At 49.0% G+C, this 16899-nt stretch overlaps 1 protein-coding gene across 4 annotated transcripts in view; it reads left to right on the top strand.

The window, feature by feature from the left end:
* MGST3 (microsomal glutathione S-transferase 3) overlaps positions 1–15171 on the top strand; it is a 30575-nt gene extending 15404 nt beyond the window's left edge. The window contains exons 1-6 of one of the 4 annotated variants that reach the window (XM_083445421.1): positions 1734–1864; positions 5405–5528; positions 7748–7821; positions 10225–10282; positions 12407–12479; positions 14958–15171. In XM_083445421.1, coding sequence (XP_083301547.1) covers positions 5412–5528; positions 7748–7821; positions 10225–10282; positions 12407–12479; positions 14958–15067 — 432 coding nt within the window. In that variant the 5' untranslated portion in view covers positions 1734–1864; positions 5405–5411 and the 3' untranslated portion in view covers positions 15068–15171. Of the gene's footprint in view, positions 1–1733; positions 1871–5404; positions 5529–7747; positions 7822–10224; positions 10283–12406; positions 12480–14957 lie in introns of those variants that run through there. The other 3 variants (XM_083445419.1, XM_083445420.1, XM_083445422.1) reach the window with 3 other exon arrangements.
* Positions 15172–16899: the final 1728 nt, after the last annotated feature.

Raw genomic sequence — 16899 nt, forward strand, 5'->3', positions numbered from 1 at the left:
GGAAGTCCCAGCAAAGGAAGAATGGATACAAAAACCTATGGAATATGCAGAGATGGCGAAACTTACTGGAAGAATAAGAAATCAAGATAATAAACTTTATAAAAGAATGGAAATGGTTCCTTGAATATTTACAAACTGTAAACAGATAAGAATTGGCAGGATTATTGTAATAACCGGCAGTTTCATAACAGTATCTATTTAAAGCAGATGAATGAGCAAATTAAGTTAATTTGGATGTGCAAAAGAAGATAAAGTCATACCTCATGTTACGTTTGCCTCACGTTGCACGTTTTCAGGTTGCGTCCCGCGGCGACCTAGAAGTAATGGAACAGGTTACTTCCAGGTTTCGCCTCTCGCGCACACGCGAAAAATGACGTCACATGCATGCGCAGAAGCAGCGAATTGTGACCCGCGCGTGCACAGACACACAGGCGAAGGTTGTGTTCTTTTCAGGTTGCGAACGGGCCTCCGGAACGGATCCCGTTCGCAACCAGAGGTACCACTGTAACTTTAAGGAACCGCAGAAAGAGGGGGAAGGAAGTTGAGTTTTAAATGTCAAAAGGATTGTAAAGTTAGCATAGCATAGCTGTCAACCTTCCCTTTTTTTGCGGGAAATTCCCTTATTCCAGTGCCGTTTCCCGCTGCTTCCCGCTGCTATCCCAGATTGTTAGCTATGCCGTAGACTGTCCCCAGGACAGGTGAGGCTGCTGATCCCTTATTTTCAAATCTGAAAGTTGACAGCTATGAAAGTTAGAGAAACGAAGATCATGGCCACTGGTCCCATCACCTCCTGGCAAACAGAAGGGGAAGAAATGGAGGCAGTGAGAGATTTTACTTTCTTGGGCTCCATGATCACTGCAGATGGTGACAGCAGCCACGAAATTAAAATTATTGGATTGGATTGGATTTGATATGTTAATTGGATGTTTTTATTCGCAAATTAATAAACGCTTTAAAAAAACGAAAAGGAAAAAAATGGAATTAAAAGACGCCTGCTTCTTGGGAGAAAAGCAATGACAAACCTAGACAGCATCTTAAAAAGCAGAGACATCACCTTGCCAACAAAGGTCCGTATAGTTAAAGCTATGGTTTTCCCAGTAGTGATATATGGAAGTGAGAGCTGGACCGTAAAGAAGGCTGATTGCCGAAGAATTGATGCTTTTCAATTATGGTGCTGGAGGAGACTCTTGAGAGTCCCATGGACTGCAAGAAGATCAAACATATCCATTCTGAAGGAAATCAGCCCTGAGTGCTAACTGGAAGTACAGATCCTGAAGCTGAGGCTCCAATACTTTGGCCACCTCATGAGAAGAGAAGACTCGCTGGAAAAGACCCTGATGTTGGGAAAGATGGAGGGCACAAGGAGAAGGGGACGACAGAGGAGGAGATGGTTGGACAGTGTTCTCGAAGCTACCAGCATGAGTTTGACTAAACTGCGGGAGGCAGTGGAGGACAGGAGTGCCTGGCGTACTCTGGTCCATGGGGTCACGAAGAGTCGGACACGACTAAACGACTAAACAACAACATATACCTGAAAAGCATTTTTTTTTTTTTAAAAAAAAGGCTAACTAGGCAATGCTTTTTTAAAAACCATTATTAAATTTTATTTATACTAGGCCTAACTAGACCTAACTAGGCAATGCTAATGTTCACAGAGAGAGACAGAGACAGAGAGAGAGAAAAGTACTCAAACTTTCCTCTCTCCATTGGAGAGGGCGCTCTTGCGCGCTCCGCGTTTCAGAGCAGCCGCGCCCTCGGGTAGATCCGCCCCGACGTGGGCCGGGCTTCCCGGGCAACCTTTCGCTCTTGGCCCGGGGCGGCGCTGCGTTTCTCGGCGTGCACTTGCTGGGCGGCAACGGCGACGGTGGTGGTGAGTGCGGGTCGACGGGGCGGGAGGACGGGAGGACGAGGGTCTTCGGAGCCGGGCAGAGCTTCCCGCAGCCGTGCGCCCTGCTCGGCCCTTTCCCCGGCTCTTGGGCCCGGTGGCCCCTGGCTGAGCTCGGGCGTCGCGGGCCAAGTTCCTCCCGCCCCGTCCGCTTTTGCCCTTCGCGGGCGGCTCCCTGCCCCGGCGGCGGCGAAGCGGCTGCTGGTGGCTCCCGGATCTCGAGTGCGAATCCTGCCGGCTGCAAGCAGCTGCCGGTTGGACTGAGATTGTGGCGAGGCTTGAAAACGGCAGGGCTTGTGATCAAATAGCATAGGGATCATAGGGGTGCAAGGGTGCCCTGGGCATCATCTAGTCCAACCCCCTGCAATGGCAGGAGTATGCAGCTGTCCCATGCGGGGATCGAACCTGCAACCTTGGCGTTCTCAGCGCCACGCTCTCACCAGCTGAGCTCAACATGCCAGAAGATGGGGCTTTTGTCCAGGGCTGGCAGGATGCTGCCAACCCCTTGCCGGGGGGGGGGGGGGCGTCCTTCAGCAGGGGGTGTCTGACTTTCAGCCTTGTGGAATGAGCAAGGGCTGTTAGAGTAGTGCGTTGGCGGAGAGAAGAAGAAGAGTTTGGATTTGATATCCCGCCTTTCACTCCCTTTTTTAAGGAGTCTCAAAGCGGCTAACATTCTCCTTTCCCTTCCTCCCCCACAACAAACACTCTGTGAGGTGAGTGGGGCTGAGAGGCTTCAGAGAAGTGTGACTGGCCCAAGGTCACCCAGCAGCTGCATGTGGAGGAGCGGAGACACGAACCCGGTTCCCCAGATTACTAGTCTACCGCTCTTAACCACTACACCATACTGTAGTCGGTTCCCTTGCATAATTTTGCCCCATATGAGGCATGTTGGGAAGCAACTAGTTTGCAATTTCCTAGTGCTGTTACCATTCTCCCAAACCAAATGCTTGGCTTTTCAGATGAGCAGTGGAGGGGCTTGCTCCCTCTGGAACGAAGTGTGGGCTTGACCTGATATGTTGCTGTTGTTTAGTCATTTAGTCGTGTCCGACTCTTCGTGACCCCACGGACCAGAGCACGCCAGGCTCTTCCACTGCCTCCCGCAGTTTGGTCAAACTCATGCTGGTAGCTTCAAGAACACTGTCCAACCATCTCGTCCTCTGTCATCCCCTTCTCCTTGTGCCCTCCATCTTTCCCAACATCAGGGTCTTTTCCAGGGAGTCTTCTCTGCTCATGAGGTGCCCAAAGTATTGGAGCCTCAGCTTCCAGATCTGTCCTTCCAGTGAGCACTCAGGGCTGATTTCCTTCAGACCTGATATATCTGGGGCAAATCACACCGGCTGCCACCTGCTCTGGAGGACTGAGCCTTGCAAGGGAGATGGGCATGGCAGTTGTACAGTTCAACTTGTTGGGGTGAAAGGACATCAGGTTGCAGATAAGCCGCCCCTGTGTGTTTGGACTTTACACCTTAACAGCTCTTGGTGGGGCAACTTTACACAAGGTGAACTCGCTCGCTGTTGCTTTTTCTTCCGGACCAGGCCTTCAAGTCCCTGGGCCCTCAACTTTGCCCAGGCTTGGCTTCCGCGCCAAGTGCAATTTCCTTTGTCACTGAGACATAGTAGAGGGAAAATCCTGCAAAAAGCCAGCCTCTGCCCTAGAGCACTTTATAGCTGGCTCCTGGCATCCTTTGATCTTTGTCTTCCTCCTTTCCAGTACTTCAGGCTCAGGGAGTTCCTCTGGGTGCATTGCTGGGGTTTTCAGCCTAGGATTTTTGCTATTGTGGGAGGCGGGTGTTGCTTGCGAAAAGCCTCCCTTGAGTGTATTGATTTCGACATCATAGGCAAGTTTGGCAGATACCCGGAGATCTGGGGTGGTTGGTTAAGACAGAGTGGAGTATCCGGCGTGTTTGATGCAGGCATTTGGAGATAGAGAATGCCAGGGGGAAACATGCCAGTAGTTTGAAACTGTGCTTGCACCCTGGCGCATGGATGCGCTGCAACAGCAGCTCTTCATTCCTTCGATCCTGCAAGGACTTGTTGCAAAGGCATCGTCTGTCTGTCTGATCTGAACATGCACAGACTGACACCATAATCTAGAGTCAGGGGCATTTGGGGGCACATTAATTTTATTAACAGCCACTAAAATCAGACATTGCCCTCATGGGGCTTGTTTATGGAGGAGAGATAAGATTGTTGGCCTCTGGAAAAATAGTGCTGGCTCTCATTTCTGACTCCTCAACAGGCCTGTTGGTTGCTCTAGCTGTAATAGTAGAGAAATAAACATGTTTTTCATGGGGTCAGGAAAATGGCCGACAGCAGCATCGATAAATCTCAGGAGGGAGGGAGCTCAGTAGCAGAGGCACCACCACAGAAAAGGCCCTGTTGTTACTTGCTGTTTCATTACATTTGCATTGCTTGTTGCGTTGCTTTAATTATTATTAAACGATAAGCCACATTTGCCATTTTACAGCTGAAAGAAGGAACTGAAATTACTACAAGAAAAAGGGGATAAAGAAATAGGTATAGGCCATTGCCCAAATTGATGTGAACTGCCTGGGGCTACAATCCTATACACTGGTACCTCGGGTTACATACGCCTCAGGTTACAGACTCTACTAAGCCAGAAATATTACATTGGGTTAAGAACTTTACTTCAGGAGAAGAACAGAAATTGTGCAGCGGCGGTGCAGTGGCAGCAGGAGGCCCCATTAGCTAAAGCGGTGCTTCAGGTTAAGAACAGTGTCAGGTTAAGAACAGACCTCCAGAACGAATTAAGTTCATAACCCAAGGTACCACTGTAGTTACTTACTGAGGGGAACTTCCACTGAATTTTGCAGGTCTTACTTCCAAACAACATGGAAGTCAAGCAGTGTAGGGAGAGCAAAAGAGCAGAATATGCCCTGGGAGGAACGTGCAGCTGATCCGCACCAAAACTTTGTGCATTTTAATTGAGGAGGAAACAGAGAATGTGGGCTGCAATGCAGACACTGCTCTCCCCTCTCCAGAATATCAGCAAGGCTCGTCTCTTAACCCCACTCCGTCCCTTAACCCCTTTGGTGGTTGCACCAAACGCAAATAAGACTGCCAGGTGGATGAACGCAACTCACCCCCGTTCTGAAATTAAGATTGGAGTCAGCGAATTCGGGAGGAAGGCAGCAGAAATGCAGACTGAGTAGAAGTTGATTAAAGGCACAGATAGTTCTGTTTACAATACATTTCAGTATGTTCTTCCGACCCTTTACACCCAATGCCGACATATCAAGGCTTTTGGCATCATTTCTCTACTTGGAGTTAGGGTAGCAATGGAACTGGAAGCCAGCTTCTGTTGTTGCTCTGCTCCTTTGTATTACTCTCGGATCCCTTTCCCATTGTGCTCAGGGCCAGGAAGCTTCTCGCTGTGACCTGTTGTCTGTGTCTTGCTACCAGAGTGATGGGTGCTTGCCCACTCTGTGTCTCTTGGCGGGGCGGGCGCGATTCTGATTCTTGGGCTTGAACTAACCTTCCCCTTTCCCCCTCTCCTCAGTGCCAAGATGGTGGTTCTCTCGAAGGAATACGGCTATGTGATTCTCACCGGTGCTGCCAGTTTCATCTTGGTAACACACCTTGCCATCAATGTGGGTAAAGCCCGCAAGAAATACAATGTTCAGGTGAGTTGGGGGGGGGGGATGCTGCATCAAGACTCTGGGAAGACAAGAGTATGGGCCCAGAATATCCAATATAATCTGATCATTCTGCTTATTTCCTGTGGGGTCTGTACTTCCTTTTTCCAAAGAACCATGTTTTTTTCAGGCCTCATGGCCAGTGGCGTGGGATTTTTCCCCTTTGCTGGCTGGAAAGTGGGTGGATTCCTCCCCCCTTCCTTTGGTGCGCTCTTGAGTAAGCCATGTGCAAATGGAACAATGCAGGCAGCTATTGCTACTTTCTGCCAGGTGACATGCGGCCTCCGTGGAACCTCCATAGTCAAAGGCAGTGTACCGCTGAGATGGCTCTTCCCTTTATGTCCAGCTTGCAAACGCCCAAGTAGCACTTGGATGGCCGTTGGTGGAAACTGCCTAGATAGACCATGAATCTGTTCCAGTTCTGGTGTTTGCACGCATTATGTAGGCAGGCCTTGAAGGTGGCTCGGGGTGTCCTTGGCACATCATAGCTTCACATCATAGCTTCCAACTCTATCTGGTTTTTTAATCTGTGAGGACTTGGGCAAGGAATTTGGGAGTTGGCTTTTGCAAACGCCCACAGCTGGCAGCGCTGCACAGATGTTTCTGATCTGAAAGCTGCCGCAGGGGGAACGAGCTGTATCACCGCTCTTGCTGGCTTTTGTGGTTCTCAGCTGCTAGCAACGCTTCGGGAGCCGTTTTGCAGAGGTCTCCAAAACAGAGGAGTCTTGTTAGAGACCCTCCGCTCCAATCTGTGCACAGGAAAAACTTGCTCTCCTCTTCCTGGAAGGCTTTGGTGCCGCAGTTAGGAAGGAGGCCAGAGGGTGTGTCTGCTCTGCTCTGCGTTGTGAGTCATAAGCCCCTCTAAAAACAACTGGAGCCGGGCTTTGTGAATGGTTTCTCGTGGCTCAGGGATGGCTCAGGGATGGGTGGGGGACTTCAGCCACAAGACTGGCAAGCCGTCTCCCTACCACTCCTCTGCCTTGGCACTCTCACTTCTGTGTTAGTTAACTCCTGCAGAGAGCCTTTGAAATGCACTTTGCAGGCAAACATAAAGGGAGAAGAAGCAACTTGGGAGGGGTGGGTTGCTGCTGTTGTGTTTGGGCTCTTATTCCCCCTTGTGGCGAGTGACCTGGCTTGTCTCACCTGCTACTGTTTGCTGAACCCTTTGTTGACTTTTGCTTGGCTGCAGTGGCGTAGCGTGGGTTGTCAGCACCCGGGGGAAGGCAAGTAATTTGCGCCCCCTAACCCGTGGATTTTAGCAGGGGGCAGAGAGCTGTGAGTGCGAGCGCCCCCCCCCTCCCTGATGTTGCGCCCGGTGCGGCCGGGCCCCCCTGCACCCCCCACGCTACGCCACTGCTTGGCTGCTTCTGGGTCTGGGGAAAAAGAGAGTTTCTTCCTCTGCTGCCATGGTGCGAAGGCTTGTAGCAGAAGGCAAGGGAAAGATGGCGGGAAACAGCAGGAAAGAAGGAGCCCACTCAGACACAAAGTTTTAATTCACCTACCTGACATGGTATGTCTATGAATGTGTTTCCGGCAAAGTGCAAACAGAAGCCCAATCAGTCAGTTGCTACCATGGCTCCATTCTGTGTGTGCCCATTGGGTGTGGGAATAGAGTTACACATTGAACACTAGGTAGCACGTGGAACACTTAAACGGCTCAGGACTACAATACCTCAAGGATTGCCTCTTTCCATATGAACCTACCCAGACCCCGACATCATCTTCGGAGGCCCTCCTTTGTGTGCCTCCTCCTTGAAAGGCCCGAAGGGTGGCAACACAAGACCGGGGCCTTCTCTGTGGTGGCTCCCCATCTGTGGAATGCTCTCCCCAGGGAGGTTTGCCTGACGCCTTCATTATACACCTTTAGGCGCCAGGCAGAAATGTTCCTTTCTAACCAGGCCTTTGGTTGATCTGATTGTCATCCTATGCCCTTTTAAAATGTGGCTTTTTGTGGGGGGCCATTGGGTTGTTGTTTTTATTTTTATTATGTATTTTGTGGTTTTATATTTTGATTTTATTCTGTGAACCGCCCTGAGACCCCCGGGTATAGGGCGGTATATAAATTACAACAACAACAACACTTTTCTCCTCCAACTCCACAGTTGATGAGGTGTGGACATTTACTTTCTCTCTCTCTCTTTCTCTCTCTTTCTTTCTTTCTTTCTTTCTCTCTCTCTCCCCCTTCCCCCACTAACCTCCTTCAAAAGTACCCAAACATGTACAGCACAGACCCTGAAAATGGACATCTCTTCAACTGTATCCAGAGGGCACACCAGAACACGTGAGTAGCCCTTGGCACAAGGAGTTTAATTTTGGTTTCTTAAGTGTTTAATGCCTATTACTTGCTTAGTTATTTTACATATTTCTTGTATGGCTGTTGTCCAGAATAGTTGGATTTTGGGACACTCCCACCACATGTGGAGGTATGTGCCTGTGGAGGTGCACCCTCTCCAGCATTTTGGTGAGATTCCTGGGTGTATTAACGCTAGTTTCCTTGGTGTTAGGTACCACCTGTAGGTGAGTTTCAGTGTGAGTTCCCTTCCATTTTCCCTCTCTCCACCCCCCCCCCTTTTCTTTTTTCTTTTCTTCTCCCCCTAATGCCTCAACAAATGAAATGGATTTGTAAAAATGTTACATGGAAAAGCAACAACGAGGCATTACACTTACTTCTGTAAAACAAGAAAATCCTTAATAAAATATCAAGATAAAAAAAAAAAGTGTTTAATGCCTCGACTGGTGCAGCTGCTGCTGTTTGGGAAACCATTCTCAGTGCAGCAATCCCTGCCATGCTGCCTGTAGCAGCCGCGATAAAAACACTTGAGGAAATCCATCTTCTAAACACCTGTCTGGCCCCCTGCAATGCAGGAATCTCGGCAAAAGCATCCCTGAGAGATGGCCATCCAGCCTCTGCTTAAAAACCTCCAAGCAAGGAGAATCCAACACCTTCCAAGGGAGTCGAATGGCCCTTACCATCAGAAAGTTCTTCCTGGTGTTTAGCTGGAATCTCCTTTCTTGTAACCTGAAGCCATGGGTTCGAGTCCTACCCTCCAGAGCAGGAGAAACAAGCCTGTTCCCTCTTCCGTGTGTCAGCCCTTGAGATTGCCTTTTGACTGTCGAGTGTCTTGCTGCGGCCAGTGGCTTGTCAGCAAAAGGCTTGTTCAGGAGTCTGCATTGCTGGAGCACAGAGCTCATGCAACAGCCAGGAAGGTGGGTTACAGAATCCCGGGGAAATTTCCAGCTTGTGGAAGTGAAATTTTGCTGACCTTTCCTGCCGAGGGACAACATGCGATTCCTACATGTTGGAAGACCCTGTTTTTGGACCTTTGCACATCAACTGTATACCTGCCTCGGCCTTCGTTTTCTCCCCTTTATATACCAATCCTCGATACAGTGGTACCTCGGGTAAAGTACTTAATTCGTTCCGGAGGTCTGTACTTAACCTGAAACTGTTCTTAACCTGAAGCACCACTTTAGCTAATGGGGCCTCCCGCTGCCGCTGTGTTGCTGCCACATGATTTCTGTTCTCATCCTGAAGCAAAGTTCTTAACCTGAGGTACTATTTCTGGGTTAGCAGAGTCTGTAACCTGAAACGTATGTAACCTGAAGCGTATGTAACCCGAGGTACCACTGTATTCTGCTCTGAACCTCCTCTTAATTCATGTGTGCACATCCCAGAGTTTGGAATGGGGAAGATGAAATAAGGGATACACTGTGCAATAAAGGATACACTCCATGGTGCCCTGATAGAGCTGCAGAGGCCTGACTTTTCCCATAACAGGAAGGAATCATTGCAAGCGTGCAAATTATTCAGGGACTGCTGTGAAATCTGCTGCCTTCTTCCTTGCAGTCTCTTGTTGAGAATGATGGTCCTGGCACAAATACAAGATGGGTGACACCTGGCTTGAGAGCAGTACATGTGAAAAGGATCTAGGAATCTTGGTTGACCCCAAACTTGACATGAGCCAACAGTGTGACGCGGCAGCTGAAAAAGCCAATGCAATTCCGGGCTGCATCAATAGGAGTATAGCAGCTAGATCAAGGGAAGTAATAGTGCCACTGTATTCTGCTCTGGTCAGACCTCACCTGGAGTACTGTGTCCAGTTCTGGGCACCACACTTCAAGAAGGACACTGACAAACTGGAACGTGTCCAGAGGAGGGCAACCAAAATGGTCAAAGGCCTGGAAACGATGCCTTATGAGGAATGGCTAAGGGAGCTGGGCATGTTTAGCCTGGAGAAGAGGATGTTAAGGGGTGATATGATAGCCATGTTCAAATATATAAAAGGATGTCACATAGAGGAGGGAGAAAGGTTGTTTTCTGCTGCTCCAGAGAAGCGGACACGGAGCAATGGATCCAAACGACAAGAACGAAGATTCCACCTAAACATTAGGAAGAACTTCCTGACAGTAAGAGCTGTTCGACAGTGGAATTTGCTGCCAAGGAGTGTGGTGGAGTCTCCTTCTTTGGAGGTCTTTAAGCAGAGGCTTGACAACCATATGTCAGGAGTGCTCTGATGGTGTTTCCTGCTTGGCAGGGGGTTGGACTCGATGGCCCTTGTGGTCTCTTCCAACTCTATGATTCTATGGTCTCTGACACCAGCTGGCAAGAATGAGGGAGCTCATTCCAGGCCGTTTAAAAACATAAACAAAGCCACAACTCACACACCTGTCTCTGTTCTTGCAGGTTAGAAGTGTATTCCTCCTTCTTATTCTTTCTTGGAGTGAGCGGAGTCTACTTCCCGGTAAGTACCAAGATGAGAGACTTTGGGGTTTGTTTTTCTCCAGCCTGCTCAGTGGGAGCAAAGCCCGGGTGTGAATGCGAAGCCCAAGGTACTTGATTCCCTGCTGAAGTTTCTCTGGAACAGAGCTCAGGAACATCCATACAGTGTGGTGTAGTGGTTAAGAGCGGTGGACTCGTAATCTGGTGAACCGGGTTCGATTCCCCGCTCCTCCACATGCAGCTGCTGGGTGACCTTGGGCTAGTCACACTTCTCTCTGAAGATTTTAATGTTTAATAGGTTATTGTACAGTGGTACCCCGCAAGACGAATGCCTCGCAAGGTGGAAAACCCGCTAGACGAAAGGGTTTTCCGTTTTTCTATGCGCTTCGCAGGACGAATTTCCCTATGGGCTTGCTTCGCAAGACGAAAATGTCTTGCGAGTCTTGAGATTTTTTTTCACTCCCCACCCCCTTTTTCTAAGCCGCTAAACCGCTAATAGCCTTTTAGCAGCTAATCCGCTAATCCCTTAAGCCTTTAATAGCCGCTAATAGCCGCTAAGCCGCTAATAGGGTTGCTTCGCGAGACGAAAAAACCGCTAGACGAAGAGACTCGCGGAATGAATTAATTTCATCTTGCGAGGCACCACTGTATTTTAGTCTTCAGTTGGAAGCCACCCAGAGTGGCTGGGGAAACCCAGCCAGATGGGTGTGGTATAAATAATTAAAAAATATTATATTATTATCTCTCTGCCTCACTCACCTCACAGAGTGTTTGTTGTGGGGGAGGAAGGGAAAGGAGAATGTTAGCCGCTTTGAGACTCCTTAGGGTAGTGATAAAGTGGGATATCAAATCCAAGGAGGACCCCAAAACTCCTTTACAGGAGAGTGTAATCAAGTCCAGAACAGGCAGTTGACCAATTTCCTGGACACGGGAACCACCGCTTAACTGGGTCTCTGCCTTCTCAGGACTGAAACGCCGCTTATTGGTTCCCGTTCTGCACTCCACTGTGTCCAGGCAGCTGCTCCTGTTTTAAACATTGCCATAGAATTGTTGCAAGGGACCCCAAGGGTCATCCAGTCCAACCCCCTGCAATGCAGGGATCTCAGCTAAAGCATCCATGACAGATGGCCATCCAACCTCTGCTTAAAAACCTCTAAGGAAGGAGAATCCACAGCCATCTGAGGGGAGTCCGTTCCACTGTCGGAACAGCTCTCAGTGTCATCATACTGATGACCACTCCCTCCAAAACCTCTAGTGACTGCCCCCTCTTGTTCTATTATTATTATTATTATTATTATTATTATTATTATTATTATTATTACTACAGTGGTACCCCGCAAGACGAATGCCTCGGAAGACGAAAAACTCGATAGACGAAAGGGTTTTTCGTTTTCTGAGGTGCTTCGCAAGAGGGATTTTCCTAAGGGCTTGCTTCGCTAGACGAAACAGCCCTGCCTCTCCTGTCATGGCGATGGTCACTGCACGCACGCACGCTCGCTTCCCCGCTCCTCCGGCTCCCTCCCACCTTCCGGCTGCCGACTCCTCCGGCTCCCTCCGACCTTCCGGCTGATGGCCGACCTTCCGGCTGCCTCGCGCCGCTGCCCACCGCCCTTGCGCGCTCCCCTCAGGAGCCGTTGCTGCCAGCAGCCAGCGTTGCAGCCGGAGTCGCGCTCCTGAGCCCCGCCGCCCTCCAGCAGCCGCATCGCGCGGTGTCCACAAGGCGCGGGTGAGTCCAAGGACCGGCTGCGGCAGCTGCCCTGCTTCTCCCCACCCCTCCCCGCCATGGTGCTTCGCAAGACAAAAAAACTCGCTCTACAAAAAAAACTCGCGGAACGAATTAATTTCGTCTTGCGAGGCACCACTGTATTATTATTATTATTATTATTATTATTATTATTAATAATAATAATAATAATAATTCCCCAGCCACTCTGGGTGGCTTCCAACAAAATATTAAAATACAGTAATGTATCAAATATTAAAAGCTTCCCTAAACAGGGCTGCCTTCAGATGTCTTCTAAAAGTCATATAGATGTTAAAACCAAACTGGGGACAAAATGGAAGCTGATCTCCTCTTCCCTGTTGCACATTCATATCAGCACCAGTCCTCTCAGTGAGCAGTGACTATTTCTGCTTTTTCCCCCAGCGGGTCGCTACAGGACTCGGTGCATCTTGGATCATCGGAAGACTGCTTTATGCTTATGGCTACTACACAGGAGGTGGGTTTATGGGGCTGGTTAAACGCAATCCATTCGTCACCTGCAGAGCTGCTCCGATTGGGCAGTTTTCCTTGGATTCCCAATTGGATCTGTTGCCAAACTCTTCCATGCAGTGTGCAAGAGCTTGGAAACCAGAGCAAATAGTTGGGAATCAAGAGGAAGGGTCTATTTTATGCTTCCCGCCCCCATAAGGGTAGGAAGCTATGTTTAGAATGAAAATAGTGGGATTTTATCCCATTATGCCATGGGTAGGCAAACTAAGGTCCGGGGGCCAGATCCGGCCCAATCGCCTTCCAAATCCAGCCCGCAGACTGTCCAGGAATCAGCGTGTTTTTACATGAGTAGAATGTGCCCTTTTATTTAAAATGAATCTCTGGGTTATTTGTGGGGCATAGGAATTCGTTCATTTTTTTTTCTTCCCAAAATATAGTCCGGCCCCCCACAAGGTCTGAGGGACAGTGGACTGGCCCCCTGCTGAAAAAGTTTGCTGACCCCTGCTTATGCAGTGCAATGCCTTAACTCCATCCTCCTTTGCCAGAAAAAGAGAAAGCCCTATACATTCTCTGGAGCACATACAGTGGTACCTTGGGTTACATACGCTTCAGGTTACAGACTCTGCTAACCCAGAAATAGTGCTTCAGATTAAGAACTTTGCTTCAGGATGAGAACAGAAATCGTGCTCTGGTGGCGCGGCAGCAGCTGGAGGCCCCATTAGCTAAAGTCATGCTTCAAGTTAAGAACAGTTTCAGGTTAAGTACGGACCTCCAGAACGATTTAAGTACTTAACCCGAGGTACCACTGTACTGAAGTGTTGACTCGAGTAGAGAAGCACACTGATAATTTCATTGCTTTTTTTTTTGCAAACCGCTTTGGGGTGGTGGTGGTTGTTTTACAATCAAGCAGAATATAGATTTTGGGAAATCAATAAAATAAATATTTCACATATGGAACACTAGATGATGTACACAGGGGGTCTCAAGGTTGCACACACGTCCCCCCCCCCCCCAAACACACCCCAAAATCTCAAAACTACCAGACTTCTCCCTGCTTAGAATCAGCAAGGTTGCTGGTTGTTGTTACCAAATTTATTTGCAAAATGCTTATAGACCACCATCTCATGCATAACATCAAGGCAGTGTGCAACATTATTTTACAAATACATTGTTGTGGTTGTTGTCATCCGTCTGTCTTGAGAGACAGTGGAGTGCACCTTCCAGGGTGAAGTCAAACGGCTGGAGAATCACAGCGCTTGCTGGGGCTGTAGAGACGGGTAACTCATAACTGCTGCCTCCTGCATTGTTTTTCCTGCATTAGCAGCACCAAAGTGACCTCTCCGGGCTGCAAGCCTGGGCAGGTCCTCTCTGGAAGGTGTGAGAAGGAGCAGTCTAGGAAAGCAGAAATAGTAGTTCATGAACGTGTGCCCTGCTGACATTTGTCCGCCAAAGCCTCTTTAACTTTTTGTATTGAAGCCTTTGACTTGCCTTTGATAGGGTATCTTGAAGGGGACGGTAAAAAATTAAAACCTCGTGTTTTAGAGCAGGCATAGGCAAACTTGGCCCGCTAGATGTTTTTTTGAGACTACAATTCCCATCATCCCTGACCACTGGTCCTAATGGCTAGGGATGATGGGAGTTGTAGTCCCAAAAACATCTGGAGGGCCAAGTTAGCCTGTGCCTGTTTTAGAGGTACAAAACAACCACCGAGAAGTTTATCCTAGGTAGATTGCAGTACAGTGGGCGCTCAGGTTGCGAATGTGATTCGTGCGGGATGCACATTCGCAACCCGCGTCTGCGCACATACGGGTTGCGATTTGGCGCTTCTGCGCATGCGCAAAGCGTGATTTAGCACTTCTGCACATGTGCAACCGCCAAAACCCGGAAGTAACCCGTTCTGGTACTTCCGGGTTTCGGTGGTCCGCAACCCGAAGAAACCCAATCTGAAGCGGCTGTAACCTGAGGTATGACTGTATCCTGTGCACGCCAACTGCCCTTTCGCCATCCTGCACGCTTTGAAAGTTCTGACGCTCTGGCTGGGTAGCTGAAAAGACAGGCTTCTTGTAACAAGTGAAGGGGTGATATGATAGCCATGTTCAAATATATAAAAGGATGTCACATACAGGAGGGAGAAAGGTTGTTTTCTGCTGCTCCAGAGAAGCGGACACGGAGCAATGGATCCAAACTACAAGAAAGAAGATTCCACCTAAACATTAGGAAGAACTTCCTGACAGTAAGAGCTGTTCGACAGTGGAATTTGCTGCCAAGGAGTGTGGTGGAGTCTCCTTCTTTGGAGGTCTTTAAGCAGAGGCTTGACAACCATATGTCAGGAGTGCTCTGATGGTGTTTCCTGCTTGGCAGGGGGTTGGACTCGATGGCCCTTGTGGTCTCTTCCAACTCTATGACTCTGTGATTCTATGATCAGCTGCTCCCCTTGCTTCTCATACCGAGAGTGAGTCATGTGAACCTCACCTTTTCCTTACAGATCCCAAGAAACGAAACCGAGGAGTCCTCGGCTCTTTGGCACTTCTGGGATTGGCAGGGACCACCTTTTACTCTGCTTTGGTGCATCTTGGCTGGGTGTGCGATAACTAGATGACACCTCCTCTATGGCTTCCTGGGAAGCCTTTAAATCTTTCAATAATGCAATTATATTTTAATTATTAAAAAAATCAAATAAAAGCCAACATTAACCATAACTGCTCTCTTTCCCTTCATTCTTGCTATGATCTGTTTGTAAGCCTTATTCCTCTCCACACCAGACACTTTCCTGTGGCCAAGAGTTCTAGCCCTGCACAGGCAGCGCACGGTAAAAACTGTGGTTATTTTCTAATTATTATTAAATTAAATAATAATTTTTAAAAATGAGTGGGGGGTGCTCGTGTAATCTCACTGTATACAAGTTGTACAAGTGACAATAAAAGTATTTCAGTTCAATTATTGAATTAATATACCGTCCTATATCCAGAGTACTCAGGGTGGTTCACAGAAAAGATCACAATATATAAATTCAAAATAAAAACAATAACCCAATAAGACCCCCCGAAAAAACCAATCCACATTTTAAAAGGGCATGGGATCAGGTCAACCAAAGGCCTGGTTAAAAAGGAACGCTTTTGCCTAGCACCTAACAGTGTATAATGAAGGCGCCAGGCGAACTTCCCTGGGGAGAGCATTCCACAGACGGGGGGCCACTGCAGAGAAGGCCCTGTATTTGTGCTGCCACCCTCCGGACCTCTCGAGGAGGAGGCACACGAGTTGGTGATGCTTGGCAGAGGGGTGTGGAAGACCTGCCAGGGTGACCATGCCCTGTGGAATTGTATGCTTAAGAGCATAAGACGAGCAGATGTAGTTCAGCAATTCTCTTCTCAGAGTGGCCGACCCGATGTCTCTGAGAAGCCCACACAGAGCCCGTGACTGGATCAGTGCTCTCCCATCAACTGGTTCTCGGACACACGTTGCCTCTGACATAGTTTTAAGTACTGCCTTCTTGAATCTCCGTGGCATCTGCCTACCTGAGTTTCCACAAAGGTAAAGGGGACCCCTGACCAATAGGTCCAGTCGTGACCGACTCTGGGGTTGCGGTGCTCATCTCGCTTTACTGGCCAAGGGAGCCAGCATACAGCTTCTGGGTCATGTGACCAGCATGACTAAGCCGCTTCTGGTGAGCCACAGCAGCGCATGAAGACGTTGTTTACCTTCTCGCCAGAGCAGTACCTATTTATCTACTTGCACTTTGACGTGCTTTCAAACTGCTAGGTTGGCAGGAGCAGGGACTGAGCAGCGGGAGCTCACCCCCTTCGCGGGGATTTGAACCGCCGATCTTCTGATCGGCAAGTCCTAGGCTCTGTGGTTTAACCCACAGCGTCACCCGGGTCCCTGAGTTTCCCCATAGCTGTTCTCACATGGCATAATCCAACTTGAAATTTTACGCTGATTCTTGGAGAGCGATAGACCTCATTTCTGTTCTTCAGACATGTATCAGTGGACAGCAGACTCTGTCCATGTCTGCCCTGCCAAGCCAAAATGCAGGATGCCACTTGAAAAGATGGCTCACCCACTGCCAGTTCATTTTTGCCTGCTGCTGGCTTGAGACGGAGGACAGAGGGCAGGAGACTGCTTCCAGTGTCCCTGTGAGGAGCTCTTTCCTCCCCAAAGCTGACCTGCTGCATTTGTGTCTCCTAAACTGGCCCAAGTTGGTGTTTCCTCTAGACCTGTCCTCCTTGCCATTTGTTTTAGGGTTGCTGGCTCTCCTGCATAGGAGCCACAGCACAGGAGCTAGAAGGGGATGCCTGGGAGATAAAAAGTGCAGCTGCTGTAACAGGGATGGAGCCAGGTAGTGACAGGTGGTTTGGGCGAGGATATGGAGCCTGGTTACAGAGAGCACATTGGAGTTTGCAGCCTGTTAGTTCTGCAGTAGGGAAACA

The sequence above is a fragment of the Podarcis tiliguerta genome (assembly GCF_965153285.1).
Source record: "Podarcis tiliguerta genome assembly, chromosome: 6".
In the NCBI taxonomy this organism is placed as follows: domain Eukaryota; kingdom Metazoa; phylum Chordata; class Lepidosauria; order Squamata; family Lacertidae; genus Podarcis; species Podarcis tiliguerta.